Source organism: Syngnathus typhle, linkage group LG1 (assembly GCF_033458585.1).
Source record: "Syngnathus typhle isolate RoL2023-S1 ecotype Sweden linkage group LG1, RoL_Styp_1.0, whole genome shotgun sequence".
Lineage (NCBI taxonomy): Eukaryota > Metazoa > Chordata > Actinopteri > Syngnathiformes > Syngnathidae > Syngnathus > Syngnathus typhle.
This window is the reverse complement of record NC_083738.1, coordinates 18,664,397-18,678,396: the sequence shown is the minus strand read 5'-3', so window position 1 is coordinate 18,678,396 and position 14,000 is coordinate 18,664,397. Positions and strand designations below refer to the sequence as shown.

Sequence of the window (14,000 nt, the reverse complement as noted above, 5' to 3'; positions counted from 1 at the left end):
GGCAGTTCATTTATTTGTATTCAATCTGGGGCATGGCATGTATTGTACACCAAGTGGCAAAAATGAGTTTTGAAATAGCGTCAAAATAAATCAAATAATGCAGCAAATGTGCGTTCAAAGCATATTTATTGTGTGAAGGCGAAGGCCTTCACACATATGTTATTCTACACCATTCTCTATTATTATTATTATTGTGTGAAGGCGAAGGCCTTCACACATATGTTATTCTACACCATTCTCTATTATTATTATTGTGTGAAGGCGAAGGCCTTCACACATATGTTATTCTACACCATTCTCTATTATTGTGTGAAGGCGAAGGCCTTCACACATATGTTATTCTACTTTTTTCACTTTATTATTATTATTATTATATTTTATTCTCCTCACTTTTTTGTCCCGCTTCTTCTTTCACAAAATTCATCCGATTCACTCCATTCCACTTTTCACGTATTCCAAATATTCAGGAAAGGGTGGCTTGTATTTTTCTCATTCCGAAAATTTTCCGATTCCGCAAAATTCCCAAAATTCCGACAAATTTTTCCCCATCCATTCTTAATGGCACATTCGACATTTCACAAAATTTCGTTTTTCACCTCTAACTTCTACATTTTTCAACCGATTCAACCCATTCCAACTTTCAACTGTTCATCTTTTGCCTACCTATTCCACAACTTCCCACTTACCAAAAATTCCAAATTTTCAAATTTGAAATTCAACCAAAATTCTCTCAAATTCCGTTATTCCACTCTAATTTCTACATTTTTCAACCGATTCAACCCGTTCCAACTTTCAACTGTTCATCTTTTGCCTACCTATTCCACAACTTCCCACTTACCAAAAATTCCAAATTCTCAAATTTGAAATTCAACCAAAATTCTCTAAAATTTCGTTTTTCTACTCTAATTTCTACATTTTTCGACCGATTCAACCCATTCCAAATGCATTCACCTTATGCTTCCCACATTCACTCCCATTCACCCCCACTTCCACTATGCTTACACATTCAACCCTTGACCCCCAATTCCAGTGTGGCGGCCATCTTGGATTGACCCTCAAGTGCCCCCAATGAACCCAAAATGAACCGGAAGTGCCCCAAATCAAACCGAAAGTGACCCCAAATAGACCTGAAGTGACCTCAGGTAAACCGGAAGTGACCCCAAATCAAACCGGAAGTGACCCCAAATGTACCGGAAGTGACCCTTTTAGACCGGAAATGACCCCTAATAAACCGGAAGTGACCACAGACGAACCGGAAGTGACCCAAATTAAACCGGAAGTGACCCAAATAAACCGGAAGTGACCCCAAATAGACCGGAAGTGACCCCAAATAGACCGGAAGTTACCTCTGGTAAACCGGAAGTGACCCCAAATCAAACCGGAAGTGACCCCAAATGTACCGGAAGTGACCCTTTTAGACCGGAAATGACCCCTAATAAACCGGAAGTGACCACAGACGAACCGGAAGTGACCCAAATTAAACCGGAAGTGACCCAAATAAACCGGAAGTGACCCTAAATAGACCGGAAGTGACCCCAAATAGACCGGAAGTGACCTCTGGTAAACCGGAAGTGACCCCAAATCAAACCGGAAGTGACCCCAAATGAACCGGAAGTTACCTTTTTAGACCGGAAATGACCCCAAATAAACCGGAAGTGACCTCAGCTAAACCGGAAGTGACCTGTTTTAAACCGGAAGTGACCCAAATAAACCGGAAGTGACCCAAATTAGACCGGAAATGACCCGAATCAAGCCGGAAGTGACCTTATTTCAACACTAAGTTCCCCAAATAGCTACATTTGCGCTAACGTCTTCGTTTTTTGTCCGATTTAACCCGTTTCAACATTTTTACCCCAAAAGTGAACCTCCTGAGGCTGTTTTTTTTTGTTTTGTTCCAAATTTAGAAAGATTTTGGCGCAATTGCTTTTTTTTATTTTCCCATTCATTCTCTATGGGGATTCAACATTTGCTCTAACTTCTACATTTTTTAACTGATTCAACCCGTTCCAACTTTCAACTGTACATCTTTTGCCTACCTATTCCACAACTTCCCACTTACCAAAAATTCGAAATTCAACCAAATTCTCCAAAATTTCGTTTTTCTACTCTAATTTCTACATTTTTCAACCGATTCAACCCATTCCAACTTTCAACTGTTCATCTTTTGCCTACCTATTCCACAACTTCCCACTTACCAAATATTCCAAACTTTCAATTTTGAAATTCACTACAAATTCTCCAAATATTCTACATTTCTCAAGTAATTGAACACGTTTCAACATCGTTCGGCAGCATTCCCCGAAAAAGTTATTCATACATTTCGCCTTCACACGCAATTTCTCCAGAAATTGCAAAATTCTAGTTATTATTATTATTCTCTTTTATTCTCCACACTTTTTTGTCCACTTTCATCTTCCACATAATTCATCCGATTCACTCCATTCCACTTTCCACGTATTCCAAATATTCACGCGATGAGCGCTTCCATTTTTCTCGTTCCGAAAATTTTCCGATTCCGCAAAATTCCCAAAATTCCGACAAATTTTTCCCCATCCATTCTTAATGGCACATTCGACATTTCACAAAATTTCGTTTTTCACCTCTAACTTCTACATTTTTCAACCGATTCAACCCATTCCAACTTTCAACTGTTCATCTTTTGCCTACCTATTCCACAACTTCCCACTTACCAAAAATTCCAAATTTTCAAATTTGAAATTCAACCAAAATTCTCTCAAATTCCGTTTTTCTACTCTAATTTCTACATTTTTCAACCGATTCAACCCATTCCAACTTTCAACTGTTCATCTTTTGCCTACCTATTCCACAACTTCCCACTTACCAAAAATTCCAAATTTTCAAATTTGAAATTCAACCAAAATTCTCCAAAATTCAGTTTTTCCACTCTAATTTCTATATTTTTCAACCGATTCAACCCATTCCAACTTTCAACTGTTCATCTTTTGCCTACCTATTCCACAACTTCCCATTTACAGAAAATTCCGAACTTTCACATTTGAAATTCAACCAAAATTCTCTAAAATTTCGTTTTTCAACTCTAATTTCTACATTTTTCGACCGATTCAACCCATTCCAAATGCATTCACCTTATGCTTCCCACATTCACTCCCATTCACCCCCACTTCCACTACGCTTACACATTCAACCCTTGACCCCCAATTCCAGTGTGGCGGCCATCTTGGATTGACCCTCAAGTGCCCCCAATGAACCCAAAATGAACCGGAAGTGCCCCAAATCAAACCGAAAGTGACCCCAAATAGACCGGAAGTGACCTCAGGTAAACCGGAAGTGACCCCAAATCAAACCGGAAGTGACCCCAAATGTACCGGAAGTGACCTTTTTAGACCGGAAATGACCCCTAATAAACCGGAAGTGACCTCAGACGAACCGGAAGTGACCCAAATTAAACCGGAAGTGACCCAAATAAACCGGAAGTGACCCCAAATAGACCGGAAGTGACCCCAAATAGACCGGAAGTGACCTCTGGTAAACCGGAAGTGACCCCAAATCAAACCGGAAGTGACCACAAATGAACCGGAAGTGACCTTTTTAGACCGGAAGTGACCCCAAATAAACCGGAAGTGACCTCAGCTAAACCGGAAGTGACCTGTTTTAAACCGGAAGTGACCCAAATAAACCGGAAGTGACCCAAATTAGACCGGAAATGACCCGAATCAAACCGGAAGTGACCTTATTTCAACACTAAGTGCCCCAAATAGCTACAATTGCGCTAACTTTTTCGTTTTTTGTCCGATTTAACCCGTTTCAACATTTTTACCCCAAAAGTGAACCTCTTGAGGCCGTTTTTTGTTTTTTTTCCAAATTTAGAAAGATTTTGGCGCACTTGCTTTTTTTTATTTTCCCATTCATTCTCTATGGGGATTCAACATTTGCTCTAACTTCTATATTTTTCAACTGATTCAACCCGTTCCAACTTTCAACTGTACATCTTTTGCCTGCCTATTCCACAACTTCCCACTTACCAAAAATTCCAAATTCGAAATTCAACCAAATTCTCCAAAATTTCGTTTTTCTACTCTAATTTCTACATTTTTCAACCGATTCAACCCATTCCAACTTTCAGCTGTTCATCTTCTGCCTACCTATTCCACAACTTCCCACTTACCAAATATTCCAAACTTTCAATTTTGAAATTCACCACAAATTCTCCAAATATTCTACATTTCTCAAGTAATTCAACACGTTTCAACATCGTTCGGCAGCATTCCCCGAAAAAGTTATTCATACATTTCGCCTTCACACGCAATTTCTCCAGAAATTGCAAAATTCTAGTTATTATTATTCTTCTATTTTATTCTCCACACTTTTTTGACACGTTTCAGCTTCCACATAATTCATCCGATTCACTCCATTCCACTTTTCACGTATTCCAAATATTCACGCGACGAGCGCTTCCATTTTTCTCGTTCCGAAAATTTACCGATTCCGCAAAATTCCCCAAATTCCGACAAATTTTTCCCCATTCATTCTTAATGGCACATTCGACATTTCACATTTACGTCGTTCCAATTTGAAATTCACATCATTCAGCACATTCTAATCACATTCGGAAGGATTCTCGACATTCCCAAAATTCCCAAATTCGAAAATTTCACGTTTTCACGTTAAAAATTCCGACAAATTTCCACAAAATTTCGTTTTTCAGCTCTAACTTCTACATTTTTCAACCGATTCAACTCGTTCCAACTTTCAACTGTTCATCTTTTGCCTACCTATTCCACAACGTCCCACTTACCAAAAACTTCACATCTTTTATTTTGAAATTCAACCAAAATTCTCTAAAATTTCGTTTTTCTACTCTAATTTCTACATTTTTCAACCGATTCAACCCATTCCAACTTTCAACTGTTCATTATTTTTCTACCGATTCCACAACTTCCCACTTACCAAAAGCTTCACATCTTTTATTTTGAAATTCACACCCAATTCCTTTTCCCTTCTCATTTCTACATTTTTCAACCGATTCAACCCATTCCAACTTTCAACTGTTCATAATTTTTCTACCTATTCCACAACTTCCCACTTACCAAAAACTTCACATCTTTTATTTTGAAATTCACACCCAATTTCCTTTTCCCTTCTCATTTCTACATTTTTCAACCGATTCAACCCATTCCAACTTTCAACTGTTCATCATTTTTCTACCTATTCCACAACTTCCCACTTACCAAAAACTTCACATCTTTTATTTTGAAATTCAACCAAAATTCTCTCAAATTCCGTTTTTGTACTCTAATTTCTACATTTTTCAACCAATTCAACCCATTCCAACTTTCAACTGTTCATCATTTTTCTACCTATTCCACAACTTCCCAAAAACTTCACATCTTTTATTTTGAAATTCACACCCAATTCCTTTTTCCCTTCTCATTTCTACATTTTTCAACCGATTCAACCCATTCCAACTTTCAACTGTTCATCATTTTTCTACCTATTCCACAACTTCCCACTTACCAAAAACTTCACATCTTTTATTTTGAAATTCACACCCAATTCCCTTTTCCCTTCTCATTTCTACATTTTTCAACCGATTCAACCCATTCCAACTTTCAACTGTTCATCATTTTTCTACCTATTCCACAACTTCCCACTTACCAAAAACTTCACGTCTTTTATTTTGAAATTCACACCCAATTCCCTTTTCCCTTCTCATTTCTACATTTTTCAACCGATTCAACCCATTCCAACTTTCAACTGTTCATCATTTTTCTACCTATTCCACAACTTCCCACTTACCAAAAACTTCACATCTTTTATTTTGAAATTCACACCCAATTCCCTTTTCCCTTCTCATTTCTACATTTTTCAACCGATTCGACCCATTCCAACTTTCAACTGTTCATCATTTTTCGACCTATTCCACAACTTCCCACTTACCAAAAACTTCACATCTTTTATTTTGAAATTCGCCACAAATTCTCCAAATATTCTACATTTCTCAAGTAATTCAACACGTTTCAACATCGTTCGGCAGCATTCCCCGAAAAAGTTATTCATACATTTCGCCTTCACACGCAATTTCTCCAGAAATTGCAAAATTCTAGTTCTCTTTTATTCTCCACACTTTTTTGACACGTTTCATCTTCCACATAATTCATCCGATTCACTCCATTCCACTTTTCACGTATTCCAAATATTCACGCGACGAGCGCTTGTATTTTTCTCGTTCCGAAAATTTTCCGATTCCGCAAAATTCCCAAAATTCCGACAAATTTTTCCCCATTCATTCTTAATGGCACATTCGACATTTCACATTTACGTCGTTCCAATTTGAAATTCACATCATTCAGCACATTCTAATCACATTCGGAAGGATTCTCGACATTCCCAAAATTCCCAAATTCGAAAATTTCACGTTTTCACCTTAAAAATTCCGACAAATTTTCACAAAATTTCGTTTTTCACCTCTAACTTCTACATTTTTCAACCGATTCAACTCGTTCCAACTTTCAACTGTTCATCTTTTGCCTACCTATTCCACAACTTCCCACTTACCAAAAACTTCACATCTTTTATTTTGAAATTCAACCAAAATTCTCTAAAATTTCGTTTTTCTACTCTAATTTCTACATTTTTCAACCGATTCAACCCATTCCAACTTTCAACTGTTCATTATTTTTCTACTGATTCCACAACTTCCCACTTACCAAAAGCTTCACATCTTTTATTTTGAAATTCACACCCAATTCCTTTTCCCTTCTCATTTCTACATTTTTCAACCGATTCAACCCATTCCAACTTTCAACTGTTCATCATTTTTCTACCTATTCCACAACTTCCCACTTACCAAAAACTTCACATCTTTTATTTTGAAATTCACACCCAATTTCCTTTTCCCTTCTCATTTCTACATTTTTCAACCGATTCAACCCATTCCAACTTTCAACTGTTCATTATTTTTCTACCGATTCCACAACTTCCCACTTACCAAAAGCTTCACATCTTTTATTTTGAAATTCACACCCAATTCCTTTTCCCTTCTCATTTCTACATTTTTCAACCGATTCAACCCATTCCAACTTTCAACTGTTCATCATTTTTCTACCTATTCCACAACTTCCCACTTACCAAAAACTTCACATCTTTTATTTTGAAATTCACACCCAATTTCCTTTTCCCTTCTCATTTCTACATTTTTCAACCGATTCAACTCGTTCCAACTTTCAACTGTTCATCTTTTGCCTACCTATTCCACAACTTCCCACTTACCAAAAACTTCACATCTTTTATTTTGAAATTCAAACAAAATTCTCTCAAATTCCGTTTTTGTACTCTAATTTCTACATTTTTCAACCGATTCAACCCATTCCAACTTTCAACTGTTCATCATTTTTCTACCTATTCCACAACTTCCCAAATACTTCACATCTTTTATTTTGAAATTCACACCCAATTCCTTTTTCCCTTCTCACTTCTACATTTTTCAACCGATTCAACCCATTCCAACTTTCAACTGTTCATCATTTTTCTACCTATTCCACAACTTCCCACTTACCAAAAACTTCACATCTTTTATTTTGAAATTCACACCCACTTCCCTTTTCCCTTCTCATTTCTACATTTTTCAACCGATTCAACCCATTCCAACTTTCAACTGTTCATCATTTTTCTACCTATTCCACAACTTCCCACTTACCAAAAAATTCACATCTTTTATTTTGAAATTCACACTCAATTCCCTTTTCCCTTCTCATTTCTACATTTTTCAACCGATTCAACCCATTCCAACTTTCAACTGTTCATCATTTTTCTACCTATTCCACAACTTCCCACTTACCAAAAACTTCACATCTTTTATTTTGAAATTCAACCCCAATTCCCTTTTCCCTTCTCATTTCTACATTTTTCAACTGATTCAACCCATTCCAACTTTCAACTGTTCATCATTTTTCTACCTATTCCACAACTTCCCACTTACCAAAAACTTCACATCTTTTATTTTGAAATTCACCACAAATTCTCCAAATATTCTACATTTCTCAAGTAATTCAACACGTTTCAACATCGTTCGGCAGCATTCCCCGAAGAAGTTATTCATACATTTCGCCTTCACACGCAATTTCTCCAGAAATTGCAAAATTCTAGTTTGAATTGATCACCTTTATTATGCCGTAGGCTGAAACTAACCCAGTCCGTATCTGTATCTCTACTTTCAAATAGTTGCTGCTCTGTTAACATGTTTGTGCAAGCCTGTTGTGGAAAATCACAGCTGACCCCATCTCAAGGGAATCCACTCAAGTCATCGGGCTTTCCAAAAATGTATTCACACTGCACTGATTTGCATGTATTACTGGCAGTGCATCTTCCTTTGTGTTGAAAAAGAATGCTTATTTTATCAATGCATAGATGAACGACCGCTGCAGGAAAGCCAATCCCTACGGCAAGTCTGAATCAGTTCTGAATTTGAGTTGACTTGATTGCACTACAGTAATGAAAATAAAAAGATATCTTGAACTGCTGTGAATCTTTATTGAGTAAATTGGTGCTTGACAAACAAACATTTCTAATAAGGTAGACAATGCACAATTTATTCTATACTAAGAAAGTATGCATTTTTTCAGAGGAATAGTTCACAAATTCTATACTTGCAAGTTTCCTGTTTACTACACTTACAATTTGGCTTGTCATGACTTTGTATTTAATTCAATTCCAAACAAGTAGGCAAGTGAGGTAAATTGGTAAAAAAAACTCACAATTTTCCAAAATTGTTTGCGTGGAACTCTAGCAGGATAATGTATATTCTCAGTAAAGCATTAATGGTAACGTTAAAATTATTCTTTAACTGCGTAACGGAACTTGCTTTATTCTGTTCATTTCGATATTACCGGTATATTGTAAAAAAAAGGCAATATAATACATGGAATGACTTGAAGGCACTAATACAGAAATATCTTTTTATTCACTAACTCATGTTGGCACATAGAGGCAGGAGATAGAACGGGATCATGTAGTTGAGGGGGAGAAGAAGCCAAGCTTGAGGAAGGGGCGAGTCATTTACGTCCGCCTTTTGTCATTTTCTTTTCTGCCTCAATGTCTACAAAAGATAATAAAAAAATAAAATAAAAAGCCAAAGATTTGACGATGCATTACTGACAGGACAAAGTCATTTGTTGTATTATTCAAAATAATGATAAAGTTAAGTACAATGAGGCTCCCCTTATCCAAACTCTGCAGGGCTATTAAAAATTGGTGGTGGTTCTTACACTGCTAACGTCTGCAACGTGGGAATTGTACTCAAAATTGACAACCTACCCGCTTTAGTCGGAAGGTGATTCTTCTCGTCCGTTGAGGTCTTCCGCAGCTTGCTCGTGTTAAATCTCGCCACTTCGTCGTTAACCATTCTGGTAGCTGTTTAAAAAGTAAATGATGCCTTGCTTTTTCCCCGTAACATTTTCTAAATAGCATTATATGCAGATATATATTTTGCAGAATAGCGTACTATTATTATTGTCATCTTTAATGCTACACAACAAACCTGTTCATTTCAAAAGGGAATTCTTCAAGATAAAAAAAAAAGTAATAGTTTTGACTAAATCATGCTCCAGGACTGGATAACTTACGTTCTTCTTTGTTTAATTTCTTTTCCTCTTCAATCTCTGAAAAAATATCAAATGGGAAGCAAACAGAATCAAATAATTGATAAAATACTGACACGGCCAGAAAGTTTGCAGTATTCTGTATAAACACTGTTCTCTCAGTCCGCCTAAGCTATATTTGTTTCTTTCCAAGGGGCGGCCATTTTACCACTTGTTTAAAATGACATCACAGTTGCCAGGTATCAAGACATAACCAATCATGGCTCTGGCTCAGCCTCAGAAAACTGGTGGACCGTGATTGGTCGCCACCAGAGACCTGGCAACTGTGGTGTCATTTTTAGCCGACAGCAAGTGGAAAAATGGCCGCCCTCTGAAATGGCTAAAAACGGGTGGATTATGCCCGTTTAATTTATATCCCACAAAGGAAACATTCATCAGAACACTGCGTTTCGACTAGTTGGGCTGCGCAGAACATATTAAAAAGAAATTTCTTGGGTTGACTTCCTCTTTAAGCAAACTGAAAAGCATGGTGGCGGGACCATAATGGTATGAGCGTGCTTTGCTACCGCGGGGCCTGGACAGCTTCCTAGTCTATACTGTGGAAAAACTTGTGGACATCCGTCCAACAATTGAAGCTACACTACACCACTTTGTAACAATAAGGGGACTGGAAGAATTATTCATTTGTATTGGGTGTGGATTTACAGATGTCCCTACTTAGAGCTGCTGCATTCCCGATGACTTGTACATGGGATGGAATTGTACCCCAAAGTTAGCACCTACCCGCTTTAGTCGGAAGTGTGCTCTTCTCATCAGTTATAGTCTTCCGCAGCTTGCTCGTGTTAAATCTTTCCACTTCGTCGTTGACCATTCGGTTAGCTGTTCAATAAATGATGAAATGATAGTGTTATTTGGAGTGTCTACAAATTATGAGGTGCTTTTGCGTTATTAGTTTTAAAACTATAAAAGGTTCAGGATTTGTTTTCCTTGAACATCCTTTTTTTGCATTGAAGTAAACTTGACTTATTCTGTTCATTTCTAAGTTACATTCTAAAAAGAGAGCAATGGAATACATTATACCTGACTTTAAGGAAGTACAGAGATTATATTTGATGAATTCATGTTGACAACAAAAACAGGAGATGGAAAGAGATCATATTTAGAAGTAAGGAAGAAGCCAAGCTTATGGAAGGGGTGATTCACTTACGGTCCTCTTCATTTAATTTCTTTTCGATTTCAATGACTGAAAAAAAAAAAAAAAAAAAAAAAAAACATCAAATGGGAGACAAAGAAAGAATTCATGATATTGCACTGCTGATGGCTTGGACCTAGGATGGAATTGGACTCCAACGTTACCACCTACCGTCCTTTGTCGGCAGTACGTTCTTCTCGGCCGTTGTGGTCTTCCGCAGCTTCTTGGTGTTAAATCTCACCACTTCGTCGTTGATCATTCGGGTAGCTGTTTAAAAAGCAAATGATTGTCTTGTGTATTGTGTAGATTGGTGCGCCGACAAACTATTAGGTCTTAATGAGCAATCAGTTTCAAAACAAATTATCCCTGAACACTAATTCATTGCATATTATTTTTGCAATTTTTATTGAAGTTCGTGTTTGTCGTGACGTTGTGGGAAATTAAATGGAAACACACAGGCACTGATCCGAGCTGACAGACAAATCACTTTTGTGCCATTTTCCACATTATTCTCTGACCGATGTGGATTATTTGTCATTGATCATTGCCAGTTCTGAGTAACCGGATGATTATTTTAAAAAAATACAAATGAAATGAAAGAACTGTCTTCTTATTTGGACCATTAATATTTACAATAACGATATGAATTATAGGCCAAATATTTGGCTATTTCATAATACTTTACAACAAAGAGAAAAACAAGAAAAAATATTTGTATATTGTATTTTCAATATCGGCCAATTAAATTCATCGTCTCAGTCGGTCAGGCACAAGTTAAAATTTTGAAACTACAGAGCAAAAAATTCAAAACTCAAAAGTATGCCTAATTCATTTCTTAAAAAAAATTCTAAGAGAAAGGCAAAATAAGTCAAGCCTCAAGAAATGGTGTGTCACTTACGTTCCTCTTCGTTTAATTTCTTTTCCTCTTCAATCTCTAAAAAAATAATAAAACGAGAGGATCAGAAATTGCATTGATGACATTATACTGTACTGACGGCATCCACATCAAGTTGAGCTTTAGTACGAGTGTTTTTAATTATATGGACTATTTGTCGAGTGCAAGATAAAGCTCACGAAGTATTGTAAACTAAAGTAAACTACAAGTCCATGTTGCTTCTGTAGAGTTGTACAGAAATTAATTCAATTAAAATAAACCCTGAAAGATCATAGCTGAAGAAAAAAAAAAATCAGTTATAACTTTTCCAACATTCGGTTGAAAGGTTCTTTTTCTTCAATTTCAATTTTTGTGCTTTTATAAGTCTTTATTAACTGTGCACACACGTTCCCTATCCAACCTGATGAGCTTCAAAAGGTGCTGCAAAGAAGAATGAGCAAAACTGCCCGAAAACTGGCGTTCCAAGCCTTCAGTATAATTAAAAAATAAATAAATCATTAAAAGAGTAAATAAATTAAACTAACTTCTGGAAAAGGCGGATGGAAGCACTGCACATTGAGATAATGCGGCTAATAACGTTTCTTTCCCATGTATAATGCGCAACATTTAACTAATTTATTGTCCTAAAATCTGGGGTGTGCATTATATATGGGTACAAATTTTTTTTTTATCCGGATATCATACGGAGGCCGCCATTACAGATGCGCTTTCTTCTCTGCTGTTCACTTGAAACACGCTCCATACGAACACAATGTTCTCGTATCAGATGCTTGCTCGATCACCTGCTCGTTTGCTGTCACAATGTACCCTACACAAATCCGAAACATTTCTTTGCTATTGAGTTTGCTAGCGCATGCGCAGTGATACTGACCGGCAGAATAACATCCGGTTGTTCCTAAAGATGCTCTTTTTTTTCTGAAATAATTTTACGTTTACGGATTTAAGCAGGAGTCAAAATTTGGGTGCGTATTATACATGGGTACAGGCTTTTTTCCAGCATCCACATGCCATTTTTAGGGTGCGTATTATACATGGGGGCGCATTATACATGGAAAAAAACGGTATTTATGTTCCCCCTCTTGTCATTATGAGGTGTGGTGTACTAAATTGTGAAGATTTTATCAAATGTTTTTAACATAATTACATGTAAAAAAAAAACTTCCCAAATATTGGTATACAGACTAATAAACTGTGTTGAACAAGATTGATTTACACTTAAGCATATAAGAAAAAAAAATTGTCGTATAAGATGTTTGAATAAAGTTCAAGCAGTTAAAATGTAAGGTATGAGTATGCCGTTCTTTATAAGCAACATGCAAATCAATGCTCATTACGAATAGAATGGTTTGGAGTGGCTTAGATACTGAACATGAGAATAAAAAGTGAACAGGAAGCGTTCCTCTTTCTCATTGGGTGTGTACCAACAGTTGCCATTCGATCCAAAGTCCGCATCTGCTATTAACTGTTGGCGAGGAAGTGTTGCTCTGCTGATAACCAGTGAAGGGATGTATTGTGCAAAAAAAGCCCCACTTACCCTTTTGGGTTGGAAGTGATGTCTTTTCTTCGGGTTCAGTCTTGCGCAGTTTGGTTTTATCAAACTGCGTCACTTCGGTTTTGACCTTTTTGTCGCACATTCTGCAAGCTTTTTTTTTTAGAAGCAAACACAATCGAAAATTACAATTGCGTAATGAACTGTGGTATATTGCTTAATCGGAACCAGCTAAACACAATTATGTTTGCCACAACAGGGTGTGGTCTGCACATGCCCATACAGGTACTAATGCCAGACCCATTAAAATGCCTGCGCAGAACTCAACCCTGAAGTTACGTAACACAAGAAACAAAACACATTTCCTAATATGTACTGTAGGCTACTCCTGTTCAAATACACTACATCAAACAAAGTCGAGGTTGCAAATTAAAATCAGAAGTGGCGATCGATGCAAGTGTGAAATGCGCGACCTGTCGATATTATTAAAAACAAAAAAAAATTCTGGATTTAGTTAAACTACAGCATAATATGCAGCTATTAGAAAGTACAAGTCAAGGTTGACCAACAACATTTCCTGCACATGCAGCTAGACGTAGACAATTTTACCTGTTATGTATACGTGTAGCGTTCTCGATGTGTTCTGCAGGTAGGAAGAGACTGCGGGAATCGAGTTAAGCAAACAGATTGTTAACTAGACGCAACACGCCCCAAAGTGTTGAGCAAAGAAAAGAAAAAAAAATCACAACTATGCCACTAACTCCTATTGGCTGCCAAAGCTCACAAGCAGATGATGTCAATATTAAAAGGCGGACCCTCGAGCAATGGGCATGGCTTCCCATTCCA

General features: G+C 37.1%; 1 protein-coding gene across 1 annotated transcript; it reads right to left on the bottom strand.

Moving 5' to 3' along the window:
• Window positions 1–8,491: 8,491 nt before the first annotated feature.
• Window positions 8,492–13,928, bottom strand: tmsb1 (thymosin beta 1). Its single transcript, XM_061281785.1, has 9 exons — window positions 13,764–13,928; window positions 13,200–13,307; window positions 11,669–11,704; window positions 10,942–11,037; window positions 10,786–10,821; window positions 10,362–10,457; window positions 9,603–9,638; window positions 9,295–9,390; window positions 8,492–9,076 (listed from the first exon to the last, which is right to left on the bottom strand). The coding sequence occupies exons 2-9, from the start codon at window positions 13,297–13,299 to the stop codon at window positions 9,033–9,035; spliced, it is 540 nt and encodes a 179-aa protein (XP_061137769.1). The 5' UTR covers window positions 13,300–13,307; window positions 13,764–13,928; the 3' UTR covers window positions 8,492–9,032.
• Between the last annotated feature and the right edge of the window lie 72 nt (window positions 13,929–14,000).